Source organism: Rhinopithecus bieti, unplaced genomic scaffold, assembly GCF_001698545.2.
Source record: "Rhinopithecus bieti isolate Rb0 unplaced genomic scaffold, ASM169854v2 scaffold_1853, whole genome shotgun sequence".
Taxonomy (NCBI): Eukaryota; Metazoa; Chordata; class Mammalia; order Primates; family Cercopithecidae; genus Rhinopithecus; species Rhinopithecus bieti.
Window position 1 is genome coordinate 399,525 of NW_016804151.1, and position 25,164 is coordinate 424,688.

Consider the following 25,164-nt stretch of genomic DNA (forward strand, 5'->3'; position numbering starts at 1 on the left):
AAAAAAAAAAAAAAAAAAAAAATACAATATAAATGTTATATAAATAGCTGTGACACTGTAATGTTCATGGAATACTCACAAGGAAAGAAATATGTACATGTTCAATACATATGGAAGCATCCTTTATTTTTCCCAAATATTTTCCATCCTTGGTTGATTGAATCCGTGGATCTAGAACCTACAGATACAGAGAGCCAGCTGTACTATTTTTTTTTCAAAAATGTTATCATAATATTAATTTTCACTCATTCAACAAGTACTTACCATGTCCTTCTGCGAGGACACAATGATGAATAAGATAGACAGGGACTCTGTCCTCCTTGCAGTCTGGTGAGAAACAGAAACAGTAAATAGGGAATTACAACACAGTGTCTTCAGGTTCGTGGTAGAAGTACAGGATGCAGCAGGGCCACATCAGCTACCTTATGCAGCTCTGTTGGGTCATGGATGACTTCTTAGAGAAAGTGACAGCTAAGAAAGAGGCTTAAGGGAGAAACAGAGATTAGCTTCAGCCACAAGAAGTTCATTGGTGTCTTTAATATAGACCTATTTGTTCTGTTGTTTTGTTTTTGAGTGATGGAGATTGAATCAAGACAAGTTGAGGATTTCATGAGAAAACAGAGGCTACAGTAAATGGTTCTTCTATGAAGATTGAGATAGGATGGAGAGAGACAGGGCTGAAGGGGACATAGGTTGAGAGGATGTTTTGTTTGTTTTTAAAATTAGAGTATTTTGTGCTGATGAGAAGGAGCCAATAGAGGGAGGTAGATTGGGAATATACGGAGACAATAATGAGAGAAATTAGTAAGGTATTCCCTGAGGAAAGCCAAAAAGGAAGATGTCCAGGGCACGAGTGTAGAGAGTAGCCATGCCAGTGGAAGAAGGAAAAGATAAACAAGACAGGTAATGAGCCCTGCATTCATGGAATTGTTTAAGGACAATGTTAGTCTTGGAGAGCCCTATTTAATTTGGTTAGCTTCTTTGTGGTTTGAAAAATATATTGAATTTAATTATACAATCCCACCAATGATTTCTGATAATTATAGTATGGAGACCTAATGCTGGGTTTCCTGGAACTCTTTACAATTACAAATAGTGGCTCAGTACAGTGACTCATGCCTGTAATCCAGGCATTTTAGGAGGCCAAGGCGGGTGGATCACTTGAGGCCAGGAGTTAGACACCAGCCTGGCCAACATGGTGAAATCTTGTCTCTACTAAAAATACAAAAATTAGATAGTCATGGTGGTGCACACATGTAATCCCAACTATTTGGGAGGCTGAGGCATGAGAATTGCTTGAACCCAGGAGGCGGAGGTTGCAGTGAGTCAAAATCGCACCACTGCACTCCAGCCTGGGCGATAGAGTGAGACTTCATCTCAATCAATCAATCAATAAAAATAAATAAAATTACAAATGGGACATTAATTGCTATGACCGCCCTCTCAGTGAGGCTAGCATGAGCCACCATGATCTCTGTTCTCTTCCTCCTGTCTCCATTATCCCAACAAGCTAACTATGCCTTCACCACAGGAATCTTCCAAAGATGGGATGACCAGGGTCTATAAGTCATTAGTGACAAATGTCTCTAAGGAAATGTCATGTTACAGTGACTTCCCTTTCCACGAAGATTATCCTAATTTCATGAGCCATGAAAAATTTTGGGACTATCTCCAAGAATTTGCTGAGCACTTTGACCTCCTGAAATACATTCAGTTTAAGGTAAGATACTTTGGGTTATGGAAGATGAATAGAAGGGGGCTGGCCTATTCAGCAATCTAATGAAAATTGGATGTTTAAAGTAAACTTTTTATTGATTTTATCTCTAAATAAATAGGAAGAAAATAAGGACTCCTCTCTTCTGCTGCTACTCAAGTTTTACTCAAATAAATCATTAAAATACTGAACTGGGGACAGGTGCAGTGGCTCACACCTGTAATCGTAACACTTTGGGAGGCCAAGGCGGGCAGATCGCCTGTGTCAGGAGTTCGAGACAAGTCTGGCCAACATGGTGAAACTCCGTCTCTGCTAAAAGTACAAAAATTAGCTGGGTGTGGTGGTGTGCACCTGTGATCCCAGCTTCTCAGGAGGCTGAAGCATGAGAATTGCTTGAACCTGGGAGGCAGAGGTTGCAGTGAGCCAAGATCATGCCACTGCACTCTAGCCGGGGCCACAGAGTGAGACTCCATCTCAAAAATGAAATAAAATAAAATAAAATACTGAATTTGCTGATTCATCCTCTAAATGCCAAACTCTCATTCAGGATGAAATTTTGACTTTTTTTAAGAGAGAAAAAAAGAATTTTGTTCATGAAGCCCATTGGGAAAAAAAAAAAAAATCTAGACATCTGAACCACAGAAATTATAATTAGACAAAACTAATTTTCCTAAATTTCCCAAAGCACTGGGCATTGTAACTCATCTCTTTCTCACCAGGAATAAAACATGACTGTTTCTTCCTTCCTCTGAAAGATTCAAATGTCTCAAGTCAAAGTCTATATTGCCACCTTTGTGAGTTTGCATAAGTTACTTAACTTCTCAAGAAGATGATAAATCAATATTAATAGACCTCCTGTCATGGGACTTGGCCTACTGAAAGTAACAGACATGGTTACCACACCAGTCATTGCATGAGGTCCAAGGGTGTTGGTGAGAAGTGAGTGTTTGTCTTTCACTTTTAGACTACTGTGTGCAGCATAACAAAGCGTCCAGATTTCTCCGAAACTGGTCAGTGGGATGTGGTCACAGAGACAGAGGGCAAGCAAAATAGAGCTGTCTTTGATGCTGTTATGGTGTGCACTGGACATTTCCTGAATCCCCATTTACCTTTGGAAGCCTTTCCTGGTGAGTCATTTCTACCTGAGACCATGCCTATGCTTCTGGGTTCTTCTAGAAGTAAACTTATTGATTTGCAGTTGGAAATACCTCCCCATGATTACAGATAGCTTTATATTCACTCTGAAAAGTGATATGTGCAAAATTACTTTAAAAGGTGTATAAGGCACTATGTAGGTGGTGTCAGGTCTTATTTATTAATATAAATGTTATTAGTATTGTTTGAGCTTTCTAATGTGTGTCTAATTCAAATTCAGTGATCACATAAGGCTCAAAACAACCAGGTCTGTCATGAAAAAGAAGGAGCTTTGATTTTAGGGATTAAATTACAGGTAATTTGAATCAGGACTGGCCTGTAATAGAACTTACAGGAAATGAGAGCATATATTTTTTTTAAAGAAACAAACCAGAAATTAAACATGTAAAGCAATATATTCAACTTTCTGTAGAGTTGGAGGCTCTTGGACAAATAAAAATTTAAAAAGGAAAAAAAAAAGCAATATATTCACCCTTCAAAACAGTCAACACAATAATCGTACAATTCTTCGTCCGAGCATAGTGGTTCATGCCTGTAATCCCAGCACTTTGGGAGGCCGAGGCAGGGAGATCACTTGAGGCCAGGAGTTGGAGACCAGCCTGGGCATCATGCTGAAACCCTGACTTTACTAAAAATACAAAAATTATCTGGGCATGGTGGCTCACACCAGTAATCCCAGCTACTCAGGAGGCTGAGGCATGAGAATTACGTGAACCTGGGGGGGGGTGGCGGTTGCAGTGAGCAAAGATCATGCCACTGCACTTCAGGCTGGGCCAGAGTGAGACTCTGTCCCAAAAGTAAATGAACAAATAAATAAATAATCATACAACTCTTAAACCAGGGCTATCCACAAAAAGGAGTTTTAGAACCTTCCATTTGGAAATGCTTTTCACTGTGACAGCATCTTCTTTTTAATAGACTCATGACTGTCAAATTGCCATCATTTGAGGTCAAAACTAATTATTTGAAAAGTCAAAAGCTATTCAAATTCAGCTGAGGGAAATAAAATTAATCAATTGAGGATTACTAAAATGTGATAAAGCTACTCTTTGTTACATATTAGTGGCCCTAACGGCAATTGAATAAGTGAGTTTTTGAAATTTCTTCAAGGAATTAAAAGAACTTTTAAGGAAGGAAAACTGTGAAGAATAAAATAGGCAAACCTTGGCAAAATGAATGAAAATACATCTTATAAATGTAATCACAAATTGAAAAAATATCCTATTCAAAAAGGAATCAAGTGAAAATTCAATATATTATTTTGCAAGGAAACACTACTATAAATGGTGGTTGGCTTCAGGCTTGCTACTGATCTGGGGACTAACCACACAACTGTGCAGTACTAAAGGAATATAAAAACACCTCTTTGGTGTTTTATATCTTTCATATTGCCTAACACATTTTCTATGGGAAAATGTGCTATAAGTGCCTAACTATTGACATGGACACTTTCGGAATTTATTCTTTTCAGTTTTGGGATTGTTTACCCTGTATTCCACGCTAAATTCAGTTCCACACAGACTATCTTTTTTTTTTTTTTTTTTGAGATAGGGTCTCATCTCGGCTCACGCAGCCTCAACCTCCTGGGCTGAAGCAATCTTCCTGCCTCAGCTTCCAGAAGAGTTGGAACTACAGGCGTATGCCACCACACCCGGCTCATTTTTGTATTTTTTGCAGAGACGGGGTCTTGCCATGTTGCCCAGGCTGGTTTCAAACTCCTAGACTCAAGGGATCCACCTGCTTTTGGCCTTCCAAATACTGAGATTACAGGACTATAACTTTTTAAGATTCCATTTCTGCTTTTAACTAACCACCACAGTCTCTTTCACAAATAGCTTTAGGACCCCTGTTGAAATGAATGTTTTCCTTGGGGACATTAACTCTTCTCTGCATTGAAAGTATCAGGACTATTTCTACGCTATTGAAAAAAATCCATAGAAATCGCAAGCTTTGTCTATAACATGTCACCACAACTATTTGAAAGTTGACATTGCAACACATACATACCCTTTTTAAAAATCTATATTGTCAACCTAATGGAAGAAGCTGAGGCACATGTGATTTTGAAGAGTTTACTTGAGTCAAAATAAAATTTTAAAGAGTTTCCTTGAGGATCGCTGCTTGGGAAACATTTCCAAGTTGCCTTGGGAAGTGCTCTGTTCAGCCTTTGTTACAAGCAGGTTTCTAAAGGGAACAGGGAACTAGGAGTGCGCAAATACAAAGTTGTTTGACAGGAATTCTCATCAATTTACAGAAATAGCATTGATTAGTCATTGGCTGTACATTTTTGAACTATAGGCTATGAGTTATGACATCCAGCATATAGCATTGTCAGGTTAATTTATGGCTACTTAATGTCAGTAAGTCTAGAGCCCAAATAGCAAGTGTCTTCAAGAGATGATTACTTAACTCAAGATGGGGAGTGACATGTGATTGCTGTCAAATTTCAATGGCTCTCTGGCCTGATAACTTAAAGGGGACTTGCATTCCTCAGATAAAGTTTCTTTTATTTCCAATATAAACTGACTTTTGCTGTTTTCCTGAAGTAGTAGTTTTAATTTATCAAATATATTTCTTTTTCATTTTTTGGCACTGCATTGACATAATCATTGACTCAGAACTACCTACACATTCTCTATTTTTTCTTCTTCAGTATGTAATTACAGAGAATCTGTCATTTGCAAGTCGTTGTGTTAGGCAATATGAAAGATATAAAATCCATGAGCAAAGTTGAGCCCTCTAGTAAATTCCCTCCAGCAAAACCTCATAAGTGGCTGAATGTCCCACTCTCCAATGCATTTGATGCATATTCTGTTCCCACTTCTTGGAAAATTCTTCATGCTCCCCTTTTCCAATTTCTAATCATTCTTTAACAAATTCTCACTTTAAGAAAATCTCCTTCAAATGCCTTCACTGGCTCAGTCCAGGCTGGACGTCCTACTGGAGCGATCATAATGCCTTCTCTTCTGGGAGGCAGTATAGCATCATGCCTGACAGCTGAGCTCCAGAGTCAGCCATCTTGAGTTCCCATACAGGCTTTGCTATTTACTGTATGGTCTTGGGCAAGTTGCTCAACCTCCCTGTTTTGTGCGGTTGGTTGGCTGGTTGGTTTTTGGTTTTGGGTTTTTTTTTTTTTGCACTGCAATCTCAGCAGTGCAAAACAAAAACAAACAGGGCGTTAAGCCATTTGCTCAGGGATTTTTTTTTTTGTCTCAATCTCAGCTTTGACAAAATTGAATAATACTATGGGATTGCTGTGAGGTTTAAATTTGTTAATACAGACCAGGTGTGGTGGCTCATGCCTGTAATCCCAGCACTTTGGGAGGCCGAGGCAGGCAGATCTTTTAAATCAGCCAAAGAGATAATCACCAAAAATGAATCAAAAGAAGAAATATTTGTAGTCTTCCTTACATATGTAACTATGATTATAGCTGTGCTTCTATGGACAGAGTATTAGGAGCTTCATGAAAGATCAATCAGAAACAAGTATAAATAACATGAGAATAAAACACAAATAAGCGGCCAGGCGCGGTGGCTCAAGCCTGTAATCCCAGCACTTTGGGAGGCCGAGACGGGCGGATCACGAGGTCAGGAGTTCGAGACCATCCGGGCTAACACGGTGAAATCCCGTCTCTACTAAAAAATACAAAAAACTAGCCGGGCGAGGTGGCAGGCGCCTGTAGTCCCAGCTACTCGGGAGGCTGAGGCAGGAGAATGGCGTGAACCCGGGAGGCGGAGCTTGCAGTGAGCTGAGATCCGGCCACTGCACTCCAGCCTGGGTGACAGAGCGAGACTCCGTCTCAAAAAAAAAAAAAAAAAAACACAAATAAGCATACTGCACAATAACACATCAATGATAAAGCATAAAGTAAAATCAGCATAAAATATAAGTAACATGAACTTAAATCACAAGAGTAATTACTTCATTTACAAAAGAGCTTACCACGGAATCTCCCCTGTGGAGAATTTTAATTGAATCAAAATTTATTATGTAAACATATTATATACACAAGTCACATTCTGATAGAATGTATCTATTGGGCAAAGTAACATTCATCAACAACTTACTGTTTTTGTTTGTTTGTTCAAGATCTTTATTCAGTATCCAAAAGAAGACGTCAGGTAGGTATTTAGATACAAGTGTAGTGGTCCTGGGAGAAGCCACAGTTGGATATAATACTTATTGTAGATGAACTAGAAACAATCTACTTTTTGCCCAGGATGTTCAGCATAGTATATGTTTCTTATTATCTGTGAGTTTGATTTCCTGAAGCAACTGCTTTAAAAGGGCACACTCATATGGAATTCAAGATCTCCTATGTTTATAACAAGGCAGTTTGTACTAAATCCACATCTAGGCTCACAGCGTCCCAGGGGAGAGGGAGGTTATATGCTTTTTCTACTTCCTGCCACTAGCAGCATAAGCAAAGGGCTGCCATAGTTGTGGGACTTAGCTTTTTCCACAGACCATATCCCTGCATAGTGAGAAATTATAGCTTTAGATATTTCAGACTTTCTGATCCTTCACTCCTCTCAGGAATTCATAAGTTTAAAGGTCAGATCCTGCATAGTCAAGAGTACAAGATCCCAGAAGGCTTTCAGGGCAAGCGCATCTTGGTGATCGGTCTTGGGAACACTGGAGGAGACATTGCTGTGGAACTCAGTCGAACAGCAGCTCAGGTATATCATCTCTGAATTAATGTCCCTAATCCCATCATTAGTGATGGTGGCTAGAAAGAGGTATTCAAAACTATGAAGTACATTGGCCAGTTGCTAAATTATGCAGACATAAGAGTAAGTGGAAAAAAAAGAAAAAAACACTGAAAATCTTTAAAGCCACCCATGGCCCTTTCTGAACTATTTAAAAAGCCATGCTTTACAGAACTGAACCATCTCCAAGAAGGGTCTAGGAGAATTGTGTGGATGCCAGACCTCTAAGCATTTTTCAGAAGTGCTTCTTCAGAAACAAGACCATATAGGCAAATTACTTCACCCAGGTCAATTATCTTTTTTTTTTTACACTGTCCCTTTGTCATTCTGGCAAAATACCTATGTAAGAATAGAAAGGTCATTTTCTTGAATGTTTCTAAGTTCTCTACTAAAAGTCATATTTGTACCTTGTTTCGAGATAAAAGCAACTCTTGCACAACAAAAATACATAATGATTTTAGAAAGTCTAAGACGAGATTCACAAATTAGAAATCTATTGCACTTTAGCATAAATTAAAGGACAATGATTCGATCTGGAAAGAATAGATTTTTATTTAAAAATAAGTTAAAGTTGCTTTTCCAAACCTCCACTTTAAATTCTATGTTGCTTACATGTAAAAAATTGCCAGAACAATTACCTGTGTCTACAAATATTATACTTCTACATTTATAATTCTATATACATGGCAAAATATTTAAGAGATATACAGATCTAGTGAAGTGATTTTGAGAACAATGACAGCAATAGGAACAGATAATTGTATGCAGACCTATGTACAAATTCACCAATCCTCTATTGTTATAAGACCAAACTGGAATAAGATCATCTGAAACACAGTGATGCAAAAGACTACAAAATGATGAACATTTATTTATCCTTCTTGCCTGACTTTTTAGGTACTTCTCAGTACTAGAACTGGTACCTGGGTTCTCGGGCGCTCTGCAGATTGGGGCTATCCTTTTAATATGATGGCTATAAGAAGATACTATAGTTTTATTGCACAAGTTCTGCCTTCACGTTTTCTGAACTGGATTCAAGAGAGGAAGTTGAATAAGAGATTTAATCATGAGGATTATGGATTAAGTATTACCAAAGGGTACTTACATTTTTTATTTAGTAGAAAAATTATGAAATCAATATTTCTCATTATATTTTATTCAGAATGCAAAATGTTCAATAATTGTAATATTGCCTTTGTTTATTCTACTCTAAATCTATTTCCCTAAGACATTATCCAACAGGTACCGTAGCAGTTCTTAAAATATGTGTATTCTCTCTCTGGTAGCAGAAGTAGTGATTCATGAGGCTGGAAGAAAATAAAAGATGAAAACTTTCATTTCCCGCTGTTACAAGTATCACATATTTTTGTCATTGTTATTGTTGTTGGGGGTTTTTTGTGTTGTTGTTGTTGTTGTTATTGTTGCTGTTGAGACAGGGTTTTACTCCCGTCACCCAGGCTGGAGTTCAATGGTCCGATTTCTATTCACTGCAATCTCTGCCTCCTGGGCTCAAGCTATTCTTCTGCCTTAGCTTCCCAAATAGCTAGGACTACAGGCACAGGCCACCTCGCCCAGCTAATTTTTGTATTTTTAGTAGAAATGGGGTTTCGCCTTGTTGGCCAGGCTGGTTTTGAACTCCTGGTCTCAAGTGATCTACCTGCTTCAGTCTCCCAAAGTGCTGGAATTCTAGGAATGAGCCACCCCACTCAGCCAAAATGATATATTTTAATATACATCTGGATAGAGTTGCACAGTGGCAAGTAAAAGAAAGTCTTTGAAAAGCATGTAAAGTCATTAAATATGATTTTATTATACACTTGACCCAAATATTTTCTTTGGTAAGATACCTTTTGTTTTTTGCTTTGTTTCTTTTTTGCCTGTGTTTTACCCTTGAAATGTCTTTCAACTTATGAGGAAAACTACTGGCAAAGGATGATTTGATATGTACATTTTATAAAGATATTATGTTTGATGTGATTAGGTAGAACGATGGTCACACTGAAAATATTTATCAGTATAATTTTTTTTTAATGGAGTCTCACTCTATTGCCCAAGCTGGAGTGCAGTGGTGTGATCTTGGCTCACTGCAACCTCTGCCCTCCCCAGGTTCAAGTGATTCTCCTCCCTCAGCCTCCCAGATACCTGGGACTACAGGTGCAGGACACCATGCCCAGCTAAATTTTGTATTAAATTTTTATTTAAAGAGTTCCTTGCTAATTTCCTCTCTGAATAATGTCATTCCTTGGAGACCTAAGTAATGTGAGACCCAAAATTGATCATCAAATGGATTGTTGTACACTGTACGCTGACACTCTGAGAAAAGCATTGCTCCAGAAATTAGTTCTAAGAGATAGAGAGTTTTAAACCCCAAGCAAGAAAGAGTAGGTTTAGTCATTTTCCACATGCCTTCTACTGAGAGCAGAAACACAAACCATGTTCTAAACATACTAAGTCAAGTAGATGACTTTGAATTAGACATTGGTTAATTATCTTCCTTAACTTGGCAGGTAATTTCCCTGAATTGACTAAATAAGTCATTTGCTGAAGTTTCTCATAAAAATAACTACAGTGAATAATTTTCTCCTGTGTGTCAAAGGAAAACAGCAAAATTCATCGTGAATGATGAGCTGCCAAACTGTATCCTCTGTGGGGCAATCACTATGAAAACCAGCGTGATGGAATTTACAGAAACCTCTGCTGTCTTTGAAGATGGGACAGTGGAAGAAAACATTGATGTGGTGATCTTCACTACAGGATATACGTTTTCTTTTCCTTTTTTTGAAGAACCTCTTAAAAGCCTCTGTACAAAGAAGATATTTCTATACAAGCACGTCTTTCCCTTAAACCTGGAGAGAGCAACATTAGCCATCATCGGCCTTCTCAGCCTTAAAGGATCCATCTTATCAGGCACAGAGCTCCAAGCACGATGGGCCACAAGAGTATTCAAAGGTACCGTGACTCTACTGAAAGCCCTCTCTTTGGATCTTACAATTGGTGCCCTGCCATTTAGTTAAAATCAAACAGATGTGAACTAAAGTAACAAAATATTTTTTAAATTAATGTACAATTAATTGTATATGTTTGTAATATGATGGGTGTGCTGTGTCACTTAATGGGAAAAGATATTTTGGCTCTGTGGGTGAGTGAGATAAATTTGGACACAGAATATAATCAAATTTCTCAGATTAGCCGAAATTATTGAAGGCTCATGATCCTATTCTAGCCTAGTCTAATCTATTTACTCCCTAAATCTTTCTTTAGTACTAAAAGTATGATTTTTTTTTTTTTTTTTTTTTTGAGACGGAATCTTGCTCTGTCCGCCCCGGCCTGGGTGCAGTGGCCGGATCTCAGCTCACTGCCAAAGCTCCGCCTCCCGGGTTTACACCATTCTCCTGCCTCAGCCCTCCCAAGTACTGGGAACTACAGGCGCCAGCCACCTCGCCCGGCTAGTTTTTTGTTTTTTTAGTAGAGACGGGGGTTTCACGTGTAGCCAGGATGGGTCATCGAAACTCCTGACCTCGTGATCCGCCCGTCTCCGCCCTCCCAAAAGTGCTGGGATTACAGGCTTGAGCCACCGCGCCCGGCCTAAAAGTATAATTTTATATTGCTTCCAAAGAAAGATATTGGAATAGTATACACTATGAATGAAGTTGAAATTAGAGGCCTATAAAAAAATATTTTAGACACTGGAAACTACTTTCTGTCAATTATGCGATAAGAGCATAGATGCTGGAGTCAGAGCTACCCAGGTCAAATCCCAACTTTGAAATTATTTAGCTTTGCAAGAACCTTTCTAAATCTCAGCCCCTTCATCTGTAAAATTGGGATAGTAAATCCTCTATCACAAGAATTTTGTAAAATGGATAATGTCTGCAAAGCAATTAGCACTGTACTTGACATATAACTAATGCTTATTAAGTGACAGGGTTTCTCTGACCACTGCTATTGCTATCATACCTCTCTGAAGTAGGGCAAATTTTAGATTAGCAAGCATTTTAGTTTTAAAGAACTGCAGTTTTCTTATTTTCAAATATAAACAGCCATAGCAATTGGGCCAATCAGCTATGCTGTAGAAGAATTCTGTTCTTAATGAATAAAAACAATCACCAATAATTTATAAATAGCACACAATATGGTATGCTAATATGTCATGGTATTAAGTAGTGTTGACTTATATCAAATATTATATTCTAGAAATATAATAGATATCAGTCACACTTAAAACCGTACATTCTCCTAAGTTGGCAAAAAAAGGAAATGTTATTTGAATGGGGGGAGGGGAAAGAAGGCAGTTAGAAAATCTCATTTTATTTACATTATAGAAAAAAATTCTACAACCCTCCAGTAAATTACCACAAATTTCTGTTTTTTAAGGCCAATTAAAGTGTTTTCACAGCATTATCTAATTACATTAAAACCACAGAAGACTTCATTAACTACCTGGTTTTTAAAAGTATTTTATGGTGAGCTCCCAAATGGTTATTAGAATGATAAAGCTAACAAAAGAAAACTCGTTTAGCTCACACCATAGGAGTAATGGCATGCTTCTCCTGAGAACTTCCAAAAAGCAATCTAGGAACAACCAATTAAATCTTACTAGTGTTTTAGAGGATAAGGCGACCCTAGTGGAAGGCAGTCCACAGAGCTTAGTTGGACCTATCTCATGTGGAAAGTAAACCCACACCCTGGCCCAGCACTTGGCACCTGACAAAGGCAGGACTGGCCAGAATGGGATGGCGAACAGGGTAGACTAACAAGGGTCACAAGTGGCCTGAGGTGGATAGGGACAGTGAAGGGGCAGGGGGTGGGGACAGAGTTTACATTATAAGAGGGAGTATGGATGTTCTAGGAACCCAGAAGACAAACTGGGATTTTAGTCTCTAGGGAAGTTGGACAACTGCAGAGAATTATCAGGGTGCAAGCTGTTAAGGAAGAATAAGGTTTAGAATTCAGAAAAACAAGAAGAGCACAGTCCAAGTGCTAAGACTGCCTAGACGGGAGATTGGGAATGAGCAGGTCCTCACAACAAAAGCAGACAGAGCCTGGGTGAGACTGACTGAGAAACTGCCAGGCCCCTTCCACACTTGAGGCTCCTTGTGTAACAAAAATAAAAATGTTCTAAGACAGGGTTATAAAGTGAGTTGTTTTTTAGAGACCGGTCCTCGCTCCATTACCCAGGCTGGAGTGCAATGGCGTGATCATGGCTCACTGCAGCCTCCATCTCCTGGGCTCAAGGGATTCTCCCACCTCAGCCTCCTGAGTAGCTGGAACTATAACCACACGCCACCACACCTGGCTAAATTTTTATTTTTTTGTAGAAAGAGTGTCTTGCTATGTTGCCAGGCTGGTCTTGAACTCTTGGACTCAAGCAGTCCTCCTACCTTGGTCTCCCAAAATGCTGGGATTACAGGCATGAGCCACTGTGACCAGCCTAAAATGGGGTCATTTTAAGTGTTTACATCGAACCAACTAATAGCTTTAACACAAACACACCACACACACACACACACACACACACACACACACACACGTACAATGTGGAGGGTATACATACAATATAATATAAATTATATTATTTATACAGTGAAAGCAGATGAAGAGAGACAGTGCAGGCCAACTGGCACAGGTGCAGGGGTCTGGTGAGTGTGGTGCAGGCTGACAGTTGGGTCACAGAAGCATCTTTCTTCACAATTCTGGCAGTGGAGTACCCTGGTTAAGTGAGCTGGAAGGGGAATTTTACCTCCAAAAAATTATTTTCTGTGCTGCAATTCCATTCTGAGCTTTGACTATCATGTGTTCTGAAGTTAGAGCAGTGGGAGGCTAGAAATGAGTGGGAGGAGAAACTCAATAAAGGAAAAGCCACATGTGACTTCAGTGTTGTTTGTGATTTTTCCCACAGGACTCTGTAAGATACCTCCATCCCAGAAATTGATGATGGAGGCTACTGAAAAGGAACAGCTCATTAAAAGGTATGAAATGTAGCTTGCTCTAGGGAAAACTTATAGTGTATTCTGTTACAAAAAAAAAAAAAGTATTCAGAGTATAAAAGCCATTCCTAGAGAAGCAGTACAGCAGGTTGGAAATAACTCCGCCTTAGGAATCAGAAGGATACGTTTTTAGTCCTAACTCTACCACCAATCAGACATGTGGCCTTAGACAAGTCAGTTGGGGACACCAGGTCTTTTCAGTGGAACACACAGCCTGGCCCCCTACCGGTGGCAATCCTGTCTTCGCTTAGCCCAGGAAATCTATTCTGTCTTCACTTTCTTCCTACCTCTCAGGCTGCTCTTTCTCTGTATTTGCTGGTATCGCCTCTTCCTCACTCCTAAAATTTAGTGAGCTCCAAACTTAGTCCTCAGGCGTCTTCTCATTCCTATTTACACCCACTCCCAGGTGGCCTCATCCAGGCATGAGGCTTTAAATACCATCATATACTCAGGGCTCCCAAACTGTGTCTCTAATTCAAATCTTTCTCCAGAACTCCAGACTCCTAATCCCACTCCCTCTAGATAGCTCCACTTAGATATTTAATAGGTGTCTCAAATTTAATATGTCTAAAAATTAACTCTTGACCCCTCCACCCCCATCTGTGCTGTAAATGGGCTGATCAGAAACTTTTCCCCATCCCAGTTCATAGCTACTCATTCCAGTTGGTCCAAACCAAGTTCAGTCAAAAACCTTGGAATACTCCTTTTCTCTTCTTTTTTTCTCACACCCCATATCAGCAAATATTGTCAGCTCCTACCTGCCAAATAAATCCAGAATTCAGACACTTCTCACTACCCCTACTGCTACCACCCCAGACCAGACCACCAACATCTCTCATCAGGACACCTGCTGCCACCTCTTACCTGGTCTCCCTCCTTCCACTCTGTTCTACAATCTAGGCTTGTCACAGCATCAAGAGTGAGCCATGTCACATTGCCCTTCTACTCAAAAGCCTGTGGTTGCTTCCTTTTCACTCCCAGGAGCCTCCCTGCAGCCTCTGAGGCCCACAGCACACCCAAATATTGATATACCCTCACTGCCCACTGCTCTCCATTTCATCCGTGCTGCTTCAGACGTTCCAACCTCCTACCTGTTCCTCAAACATGCCAAGCATAACCCCCTCAGAACCTTTACACTCACTCTTCTGTCGGCCTGGAATGTTCCTACGCTCACTCTTCTGTCGGCCTGGAATGTTCCACCAGACGCCCAAAAGGCTCACTCTGTTCAAATGTCACCTCATAAGAGAGAGGCCTTCTCTGACAACACTAAATGTGACAGCAACCCACCCTGTCTCACCATTGCCTTTCCCCTTACCCTCCTTTCTATTTCTCAGAATGCCCGTTATTACCACCTGATATATTACGTATCTACTTAGTTGGGGTTTTTTAATAATTTGTTCATTTCCCCCATTAGAATGCAGGCTTTTTGACAGCAAGGACTTTGTTTTGTTCACTGTTGGATCTCCAGCACCTACAATGGTGCCTGGAAGGTGATAGACACTTAATGTTCATTTATTTATTTATTCACTGAATGAGTGAATGATTGACATCATAAAAGTTTACTGACAGAAATAAGTAAACTTCCTGAAAAGTAAAACATCATGGAAGTTTACTGCCAAGAATAAGTAAATAAGTAAGTTTACTGACAGAAATAGGTATGAATAATGCCTTCATGTTAATATATAATATGCTCATGTCTGTGGAAAGTTCAGTCCTTGTATACCAAGTATGGCCCTCTCAACTCACAATTCACACCGGTAAAAAATTTAGGTACATATGATGCTTTCTGGTCATATTCATTCATTCAACAGCTATTCTGTTTGGACTGATCAGACATTGTCCTCACATCAAATCCAAGAACTGAAAAATTATTTAAAGCTTCTCTTCCAAGTGCCTCCTTTTATCATCTCTAGTAAAATTAATTAGCTTCACAGATACCCTCTGTAGATAAATTCCTTTAATTTCTTTCTTCCTAACATACAAAAACATTCCCAAACGTGGTTTGATTTCCCCCAAAAAATGTAACAAAATGATGGGAGGAGGGGTGGGTCTGATAACTTGAGAAATGCAGGGCAGGAGTGATTAATGAAAGGTCCTCCATCTTTTTTCCTCTCAGGGGTGTGATTAAAGACACCAGCAAAGACAAATTGGACTACATTGCCTACATGGATGATATCGCTGCCTGCATAGGCACAAAGCCCAGCATCCCACTTCTGTTCCTCAAGGATCCCAGACTAGCTTGGGAGGTTTTCTTTGGACCATGTACTCCTTACCAGTACCGCCTTGTGGGCCCTGGAAAATGGGATGGAGCCAGAAATGCCATCCTGACCCAGTGGGACAGAACATTGAAACCTTTAAAAACTCGAATTGTCCCTGATTCCTCCAAGCCTGCGTCCATGTCACATTATTTAAAAGCCTGGGGGGCACCTGTCCTACTTGCCTCTCTTCTACTTATCTGTAAATCTTCACTTTTCTTGAAGTTGGTGAGAGATAAACTACAGGACAGAATGTCCCCTTACCTAGTAAGTCTTTGGCGAGGATGAACCTGATTGTTACCAGGGTTGCACCAAGTCATGCTAATTCTATCTCCAAGTATCTTGTGCATTCCTCCTCTGCTCTCCATCATAACTGCTATAAGCCAAATTTAGGCCCAGTCATCTCTTATCTGAATTATTGTATTGTCTTCTTTGTTTTCAGTACCCTCTTTCTTGCCACTCTTTCCAATGCATTTTCTACCCTGCTACCTCAGTGATTATTCTAAATTAAATATCTATAATATGATTTAGCTGTGTCCCCACCCAAATCTCATCTTGAATTGTAGCTCCAATAATTCCCACATGCCGTAGGAGGGAGGTAATTGAATCATGGGGGCAGGTCTTCCCCCATACTCTTCTCATGGTAGTGAATAAGTCTCATGATATCTGATGGTTTTATAAATGAGAGTTCCCCTGCACAAGCTCTCTCGTGTCTGCCTCCATGTAAGATGTGTCTTTGCTCCTTCTTCACCTTCCACCATGATTGTGAGGCCTCCCCAGCCATGAGGAACTGTGAGTCTGTTAAAACTCCCTTCCTTGGGAACATCACACACCGACCTGATATAAATGAATTGATGGGTGCTGACGAGTTGATGGGTGCAGCACACCAACATGGCACAAGTATACATATGTAACAAACCTACATGTTATATGCACATGTACCCTAGAACTTAAAGTATAATTAAAAAAAAAAAAAAGAATTTAAATCTATCTAAAAAAAAAAACTCCCTTCCTTTATAAATTACCCAATCTTGGGTATGTCTTTATTAGCAGCAATAGAACAGACTAATACAATATGGTTTATTACTCTAAAGTAAATAAATGGTTTATAAATATGCAGGAACGTCTGATTCCCATGAAGGTCTCAGTAGAAACAAAATGGCACTCAAATTAAGTTGAGAAAATTTTTTTCTCTTAGAGACAGAGTCTCGCTCCATCACCCAAAATGGAACACAGTGATGCAATCATAGATCACTGCAGCCTCGAACTCCTGGGCTCAAGCTATCCTCCCACCTCAGCCTTCTGAGTAGCTGGGACCATGCCTGGCTAATTTTTTTTAAAGGTTTTTGTAGAGACAATGTGTTACTATTTTTTTCTCTTTCTTTCTCTTTCTTTCTTTCTCTCTCTCTCTCTCTCTCTCTCTTTCTTTCTTTCTTTCTTTCCTTCTTTCGAAAAAATAGGGCCAGGATTTTGCTATGTTGCCCAGGCTGCTTTACAGGCATGAGTTATCATGTCCAGCCTCACTATTTTTTCAGATCTGAGATCTTGAACTCTTGGGTTCAAACAACCCTCCCTCCTCCACCTCCCAGGTTGCTGGGATTACAGACATATGCCACCATGCATACCTGGAAATGTTAATACAGAGATTATTTTAAAAGATATGGGCAGAGTATAGGATGATCATAGAGATAATGAAACACTCCCAGACTTATAACAATCGGGTACCTTTACTATCCATAGACCTAATGAGGCAAGAGAAGAAAGCAATTACTAAAGAGAAAAAGCAAGAACTATGTGGAGGGCCACCTAACAAGAGCAATGACCTTCAGCTGAATGACAGGTGCACAATGACTACAAAAGTAGAGATCCAGGGGAATAAAGTATCTAATCTTACTCTCTTTCCACTCTCTAATCCCTTGCTAATGCTCCCCAATGGCCAAACCCAAACGAAAGTCAGAAGGCAAGATTGCCAACAGATTTTATCCACAGACATCAGGCTCCTAGGGCACAGAGCAGAGCAAAGATGATGGAGAGTATATATGGTGAGGCACACAAAAGGGATCCAGTTTAATCTTGTCACCCTCCCGTATAAAATCATTCATTTTCTATCTTGATTAGAGATAATAGTCCTTGGCTGAGCACGGTGGCTCACACCTGTAATCCCAACACTTTGGGAAGCTGAGGTGGGCAGATCACTTGAAGTCAGGAATTCAAGACCAGCCTGGCCAACTGGTGAAACCTCATCTCTACTGAAAATACAAAAATCAACCGGGCGTGGTGGGGTGCAACTGTAATCTCAGCTACTCGGGAGGCTGAGGCAGGAGAATCACTTAAATCCAGGAGACAGAGGTTGCAGTGAGCTGAGATCACACCACTGCACTCCAGCCTGGATGACAGAACAAGACTCTGTCTCAAAAAAAAAAGAAAGAAAGAAAGAAAGAAGACATAGTAGTCCAAATTCCTTAGCCTAACACAGAAGGCCCTTCATGATCTGAGTCCCTTTTCCCGGGTCAGCAGAATGCCTTTATTTCAAACCCTCCCATCCAGCACTACAAAACTATGGACTCTCGTAACTCCTCCCTTGGCATCAGTTCTTGCCTGTCAGGCACACAAATCTATACCGTGCCTGACTGGTGAGATCCTATTTATCTTTCAAGAGAGCTCAGTGCTCTCATTCTGTGCAGCCTTCCCTAAATCCCCAATGCAGAAATAATCACCCCTGTGCAGCAGCTGCACCTTTCTTTTTGTCTGTCACCTAACAAATGGTGAGTTCCTAAAAGGAATCATATCGTGTTCATCTGAAACACTGCCTGATACGAAGCATTGCTAAAGAACTATTTGATGGGCCGGGCGCAGTGCCTCAAGCCTGTAATCCCAGCACTTTGGGAGGCCGAGACGGGCGGATCACGAGGTCAGGAGATCGAGACCATCCTGGCTAATACGGTGAAACCCCGTCTCTACTAAAAAATACAAAAGCTAGCCGGGTGAGGTGGCGGGCGCCTGTAGTCCCAGCTACTCGGGAAGCTGAGGCAGGAGAATGGTGTAAACCCGGGAGGCGGAGCTTGCAGTGAGCTGAGATCCAGCCACTGCACTCCAGCCCGGGTGACAGAGCGAGACTCCGTCTCAAAAAAAAAAAAAAAAAAAAAACTATTTGATGAATTGACAGTGGCCTTGCCGGCTGGCACTCTTTGTTTGCCCTCTTCTACCTACATTCTTGTCTTATGCCAACATAAATTTCCTCAGCCTTGCAAACAAACAAGAACAGTCCGCCAACAGCTAATGTTATAAGTAAAAGACAATCCATGTGGCAATTAGAATAGAACTATACAGTCTAATACTTGCACAGGAGCCAAGTACACTGGTTAAGAGCACTAACTTGAGAATGAGAACTCAACTTGTTAGCTATGAAGTCTTGGCCATGTGACTTAGCCTCTCATAATAGTGCCTACCTTACTGTGAACATTAATGAGAAAATGCAGGGTGTTTGGTCCAAGGTAAGTTAACTATTAATAGCTGCAGAATCAGAGGACAGTTTCTATTCTCTGAATTAAAGAAAGGACTTGAAACTACTGCCAAATCCCATTCCCTGTTGTGTAATCTGGAGGCATGGCCTTTGCTCTCCCTGGATTCTCTGGCAGTATTTTCCAGTTAGCAATCGTTTTTGTTATTGTTGCTGCTGATGATGATAAATGGACATGTTTAATGATATATTGGTCTTCACAGAGATGACTACAGAGACTTTTAATCTATAATCCAGTAGGACACAACCATGCATCACAGACTAATTAGCCAGATGTAAAATAAACTAGCTTCTTACCACAAGTACCCTATAAACACTGCAACTATTCTCTCCAAAATGACCCTAATCTTATATGAAAACATCTGCTGTGGGGGAACCGGAAACCTAGCTATGTGACCAAAACTAAAAATTAAAGGAAAAATTGCAATTCACTGGTGAAAGCTGGGGAAAGCAGAGGAAATTCAGTGCCCTTCACTGTGCTGCTTTGATGTTACTTGTGTTCTTTTTGTCCCTTTTCTTCAGCCCATCCATTTTAGTTCTCAGTAGGTTTGAATAAGCCATCCGGAACTTATTCACTTCTTTGGAGCTCACCATAATGCTAATCTTCTTTTTCCCATCAGTAGTTCTTAACAGACACCTGTCTGAATACTGAAAGCCCACAACAGAAACTTTCTTTAGAATGGGTTTGTTTTAACCTCAGTTCTCAAGGAACAAATGATACCAGGAAAAGTCCACTGTAAGTGAACCCATTTTAAATGAGAATAAAAACATCATAGTAAATAGTATGGAAAAAAATTAGGTTTGGTCAAAACTTCAACTTGAGAAATAAAACCAGAAATTATAAAATAAGTTTGCTTTACTGTTTATTTAACTGAGTTACATTATAATTGGAACTATGTACCAATGGCAACTGCCTAATTGTCTGACAATTTATATTACAGCAAGATAAAACATTCTCCACTTTATACAACATTCTTTACTTCCCATTTGACTTTCAAAGCAAGATTATAAGATTGCCCTTTTTGAAAAAGTATTCACAGTTTTCATTGATTTTTGCCAAGTAACTCAAATTTTCATTCTTTTATATTTACATCATTCTCTTTTGAATTTCCCGTCTTGTCATTATGCTTGCCAATTCTCTCCATGTTGTTCTTATATTTCTTACATGATTTAACTCGGCAAGATCTAGACTTGCCAATGGCTTAACAGTTCTCCAGTATTACTTCATCAACATCAACATTCTTTTTAGTTGCAGGTGATATTGTTTGGCTGTGTCCCCACCCAAGTCTCATCTTGAATTGTAACTCCCAAAATTCCCACATTTGTGGGAGGAACCTGGTGGGAGGTGATTGAATTATGGAGGTGGAGCTTTCCTGTGCTGTTCTCATGATGGTGAATGAGTTTCACGAGATCTGATGGTTTTAAAAACAAGGGTTTCCCTGCACAAGCTTTCTCTTTGCCCCCTGCCATCCATGTAAGATGTGACTTGCTTCTCCTTGCATTCAGCCATGATTGTGAGGCCTCCCCTGCCATGTGAGACTATAAGTCCATTAAACCTCTTTCTTTTATAAATTGCACAGTCTCAGGTATGTCTTTACCAACAATGTGAAAGTGGACTAATACAGCAGAATATGTAACTTCTCTTTGCCATTGATTTGAATTGTATGCTCTGCATTGTCAGACAATTATAAGAGACTGACCACAAACACATTTATGAAATACATTTATGGGAATGATATCCAGAGTAGACTGTACTGCCAAACAGAACTGTTGGATATGTGTTTGAGGAAAAGTAAACTTTTTTTTTTTTTTCTTTTTTGAAGACAGGGTCTCACTCTGTCACCCAGGCTAGAGTGCAGTGGCATGATCACCACTCACTGCAGCCTTGATCTCTCGGGCTCAAGCTGGGACTATAGGCATGCACCACCATGCCCAGCTAATTTTTTCATTTTTTGTAGAAACAAGGTTTCACCATATTTCCCAGGCTGGTCTCAAACTCCTGAGGTCAAGTCATCTACCTGCCTCAGTCTCCCAAAGTGCTAGGATTACAGGCATGAGAAACTGTAACTTTTAAGTGGTCAGTTAATTTGTTCACTCGACAAAACTTATTGAGCACCTAATATGTTCCAAGCACTATTCTAGACCATGAGGAAATAGAAGCAAATAGAAAGAGATAAAATTCTTGACTTCATGGAATTTATAATCCAGTGTGAGAGGCAGAAAATGAACAATAAAATGTTTTATAGTGATCAGTCTTAAGAAGAAAAAGTAAGTTTAAGAGACAAAGGGTAGTGGGAGTTAGATAGGATGCTCAGATAAGATTTCTCTGAAGAAATGACTCTTGAAATGTCCTTATTGGAACTTGCATCATAAAGTGAGGATGTGACCCACATGAATATTTCACAGAAGGGTATTGTTTCTGAAAGACGAATCAGTAAGTAGGCTTGAGTCAGGGATGTTAGAACAGTGCTTTCCAATCTTGTTCACATTATGACACGTAGAAGATTATGGTAATGGGCCAGGCACAGTGACTTATGTCTGTAATCCCAACACTTTGGGAGGCCAAGGTCGGGGGATCACTTGAGCTCAGGCGTTCAAGACCAATAGGCAACATTGCAAAATTCCATGTCACAAAAAAAGAAGATTATGATAATGAAAGAAGACATATGAATAGCCAATGAGCATATGAAAAAATGCTCAACATCACTGATCCTTGGAGAAAGGCAAATTATAACTACAGTGAGATATCATCTTATACCAGCCAGAACAGCTATTATTAAAAAGTCAAAAAATAACAGACGGTGAGAACATGGAGAAAAGGGTAAATTAGTAGTACAACCTCTATGTAAAACAGTAGAGGCTGGGCGTGGTGGCTCATGCCTGTAATCCCAGCACTTTGGGAGGCCAAGGTGGGCAGATCACCTGAGGTCGGGAGTTCAAGACCAACCTGACCAACATAGAGAAGCCCTGTCTCTACTAAAAATACAAAATTAGCCAGGTGTGGTGGCTCATGCTTGTAATCCCAGCTACTTGGGAGGCTGAGGCAGGAGAATCACTTAAACCCAGGAGGCAGAGGTTGCAATGAACTGAGATCATGCCATTGCACTCTAGCCTGGGCAACAAGAGCAAAACTCCATTTNTATTATATCAATGATTTCTGCACTTGTATGTTTGTTGCAGCACTATTCACCAACCTAAGTGTCCATAAATGGATAACTGGATAAAGAAAATGTGGTACATATGTATATGTGGGTATGTATGTGTGTATGTGTCTATATGTGCGTGTGTGTCTATATATGTGTGTGTGTGTGTAGATACACATATCATGGAATACTACTCAGTCATAAAAAAATAAAATCGTGTCTTTTGAAGCAACATGAATGGAACTGGAAGCCATTATCTTTTTTTTCCACATGTTCTAATGAAGGCCATTGTCTTAAGTGAAACAACTCAGAAACAGAAAGTCAAATACTGCATATTCTCGCTTATAAGTGGAACTAAATAATGTGTGCATATGTGTATTAGTACATTCTCACCCTGCCATAAAGAACTGCCTGAGACTGGGTAATTTGTAAAGGAAAGAGGTTTAATTGACTCACAGTTCCACATGGCTGGGGAAGCCTCAGGAAACTTAAAATCATGGCAACAAACACATCCTTCTTCACATGGTGGCAGGAGAGAGAAGAATGAGAGCTGAGCAAAGGGGAAAGCTCTTTATAAAACCATCAGATCTTGTGAGAACTTACTCACTGCTACGAGAATAGCATGGGCGCAACTGCTCCCACGATTCAATTACCTCCCACTGAGTCCCTTCCACTACATGTGGGGATTTGGGGAACTACAATTCAAGATGAGATTTGGGTGGGTACACAACCAAACCATATCAACATGGATATAAAATGTGGAATGAAAGACACTGGAGACTTAGAAGGGTGAGGAGTGTAGAAGGGAGGGAGGGTGATGAGAAATTACTTAATATGTACAATGTACCTCATTTGAGTGATGTCTACACTGAAAGTCCAAGACTTCACCACTAACAATATATGCATGCAACAAAATTGCACTTGTATGCCTTAAATTTATACAAATAAAAAAAGAAAAATGACAGTGCTTGTATTTCACACTGGGATAAGCTAGAAGGGATGTGGTTATCTGTGTGAGCACAGGAAAAACTGATCTTTTTATATATTAAAATAAAATTATTTAAGCAAAATATAAATATAAAATTTTAGGAAGAATATTAAATACAGAATTTATAATATACTTCCAAATAAATATTCACAGTTTTTAATTAAAACGAGCTAACTTCTGGAAACAAAACTTTTTCTATCATATTTTACACTTGAAATTATATACTTAATGCTTAAGATTTTTTTAATGATGAGCACTTCACATTCGGCAAGTTGGCATGAAAATAATATAAAACCATTTCATAGTCATTCAAAAAAAATCATAGAGCACTTGAAATATTTAAATCCCAAGTGTGTTTTTTTCCTTTTCTCCTATTGAAAAATGTAACATTTAAAGTTTTTTGTGTTATAAGAATTGATTCAAACCCAATCAAACGATTTTAAAACAAGTAATTTAGAATAAGACAAAGTTTAGCCATGAACATTGGCTCGCACCTGTAATCCCAATGCTTTGGGAGGTTAAAGTGGGAAGATTGCTTGAGGCCAGGAGTTCAAGACCAGTTTGGTCAACATAGCAAAACTAACTCTACAAAAAAATTTGAAAATTAGCCAGGTGTGGTGGCATCTGCCTGTAGTCCCAGGTACTCAGGAGGCTGAGGCAGGAGGATCCCTTGAGTTCAGGAGTTCAAGGTCAGGGACAGTGAGCTATCATTGCATGATTCCACATTTTATATCCATTGCACTCCAGCTTGGGAAACAGAGTGAGATTCTGTCTCAAAAACTAAAAATGAAAATAAATAAGACAAAGTTCTAATTAGCAAAAGGAGCTAACTTAGAGCATTCACCCTGCAGGTAGCTTGGATACACTAAAAGTGCATTTTAGCCACAGATACACAGAATTAACTACTATATGTGAAGATAGAAATTCCAAGCCACTGTTTTTACAGGACCAACAGGTTCATATAACTGCTGTGCAGTAACAGACTAGTACACCAAGACAGCAAGGTTTGCAATAAAGTGTTTAATGATCACAGGTGACTCAGTGAGGAGAAAGGAGGGAGCCTCAAATCCATCTCCCCAAGGAGTTCTGGGATAGGGATTTTAAGGGAATTGTGGAGGGCAAAGGGCCCTTAGGGTCATTGATTGGTTAGGAAAGGAGGGTGAAATCATCAGGATGTAGAAACTGCATTCTTTGGTGAGTCAGCTCTTCTTGGAGTCCTTTAGACAAGCTAACATCAATAGTTTTTGTTTGTCTTGTTTTGTTTATTTTATATTAAGCTTTTTGTAGAAACAGAATCTCACTATGTTGTCCAGGCTGGTCTCGAACTCCTGGGCTCAAGTGATCCTCCCACTTCTGCCTCCCAAAGTGCTGGATAAAGAAAATGTAGAAGCCAGGCACCATGGCTCATGCCAGTCATCTCAGCACTTTGGGAGGCTGAGGCAGGAGGATTGTTTGAGCTCAAGAGTTCAAGACCAGCCTGGGTAACATGGCAAGACTCCATCTCTACAAAAAATACAAAAATTGGCCAGGCATGTTGGTGGATGCCTGTGGTACCAGCTACTTGGGGGGCTGAGGTGGGAGGACTGTTTGAGCCCAGGGGATTGAGGCTGCAGTGAGTCATGATTGTACCACTGTACTGTAGCCTAGGTGACAGTGCAAGACCCTGTCCCTCACGCCCTCAAAAAAAATGCC

General features: G+C 39.8%; 1 protein-coding gene across 3 annotated transcripts in view; it reads left to right on the forward strand.

Annotated features, from left to right (window-relative positions):
• The window catches only part of FMO4 (flavin containing dimethylaniline monoxygenase 4), a 24,096-nt gene extending 7,745 nt beyond the window's left edge, over window positions 1-16,351 (forward strand). For 2 of the 3 annotated variants that reach the window (XM_017866891.1, XM_017866890.1), the window contains 7 exons: window positions 1,532-1,720; window positions 2,679-2,841; window positions 7,407-7,549; window positions 8,477-8,676; window positions 10,176-10,528; window positions 13,479-13,548; window positions 15,683-16,351. In XM_017866891.1, coding sequence (XP_017722380.1) covers window positions 1,532-1,720; window positions 2,679-2,841; window positions 7,407-7,549; window positions 8,477-8,676; window positions 10,176-10,528; window positions 13,479-13,548; window positions 15,683-16,109 — 1,545 coding nt within the window. In that variant the 3' untranslated portion in view covers window positions 16,110-16,351. The remainder of the gene's footprint in view (window positions 1-1,531; window positions 1,721-2,678; window positions 2,842-7,406; window positions 7,550-8,476; window positions 8,677-10,175; window positions 10,529-13,478; window positions 13,549-15,682) is intronic. The other variant, XM_017866892.1, reaches the window with a different exon arrangement.
• The last annotated feature ends 8,813 nt before the right edge of the window (window positions 16,352-25,164 follow it).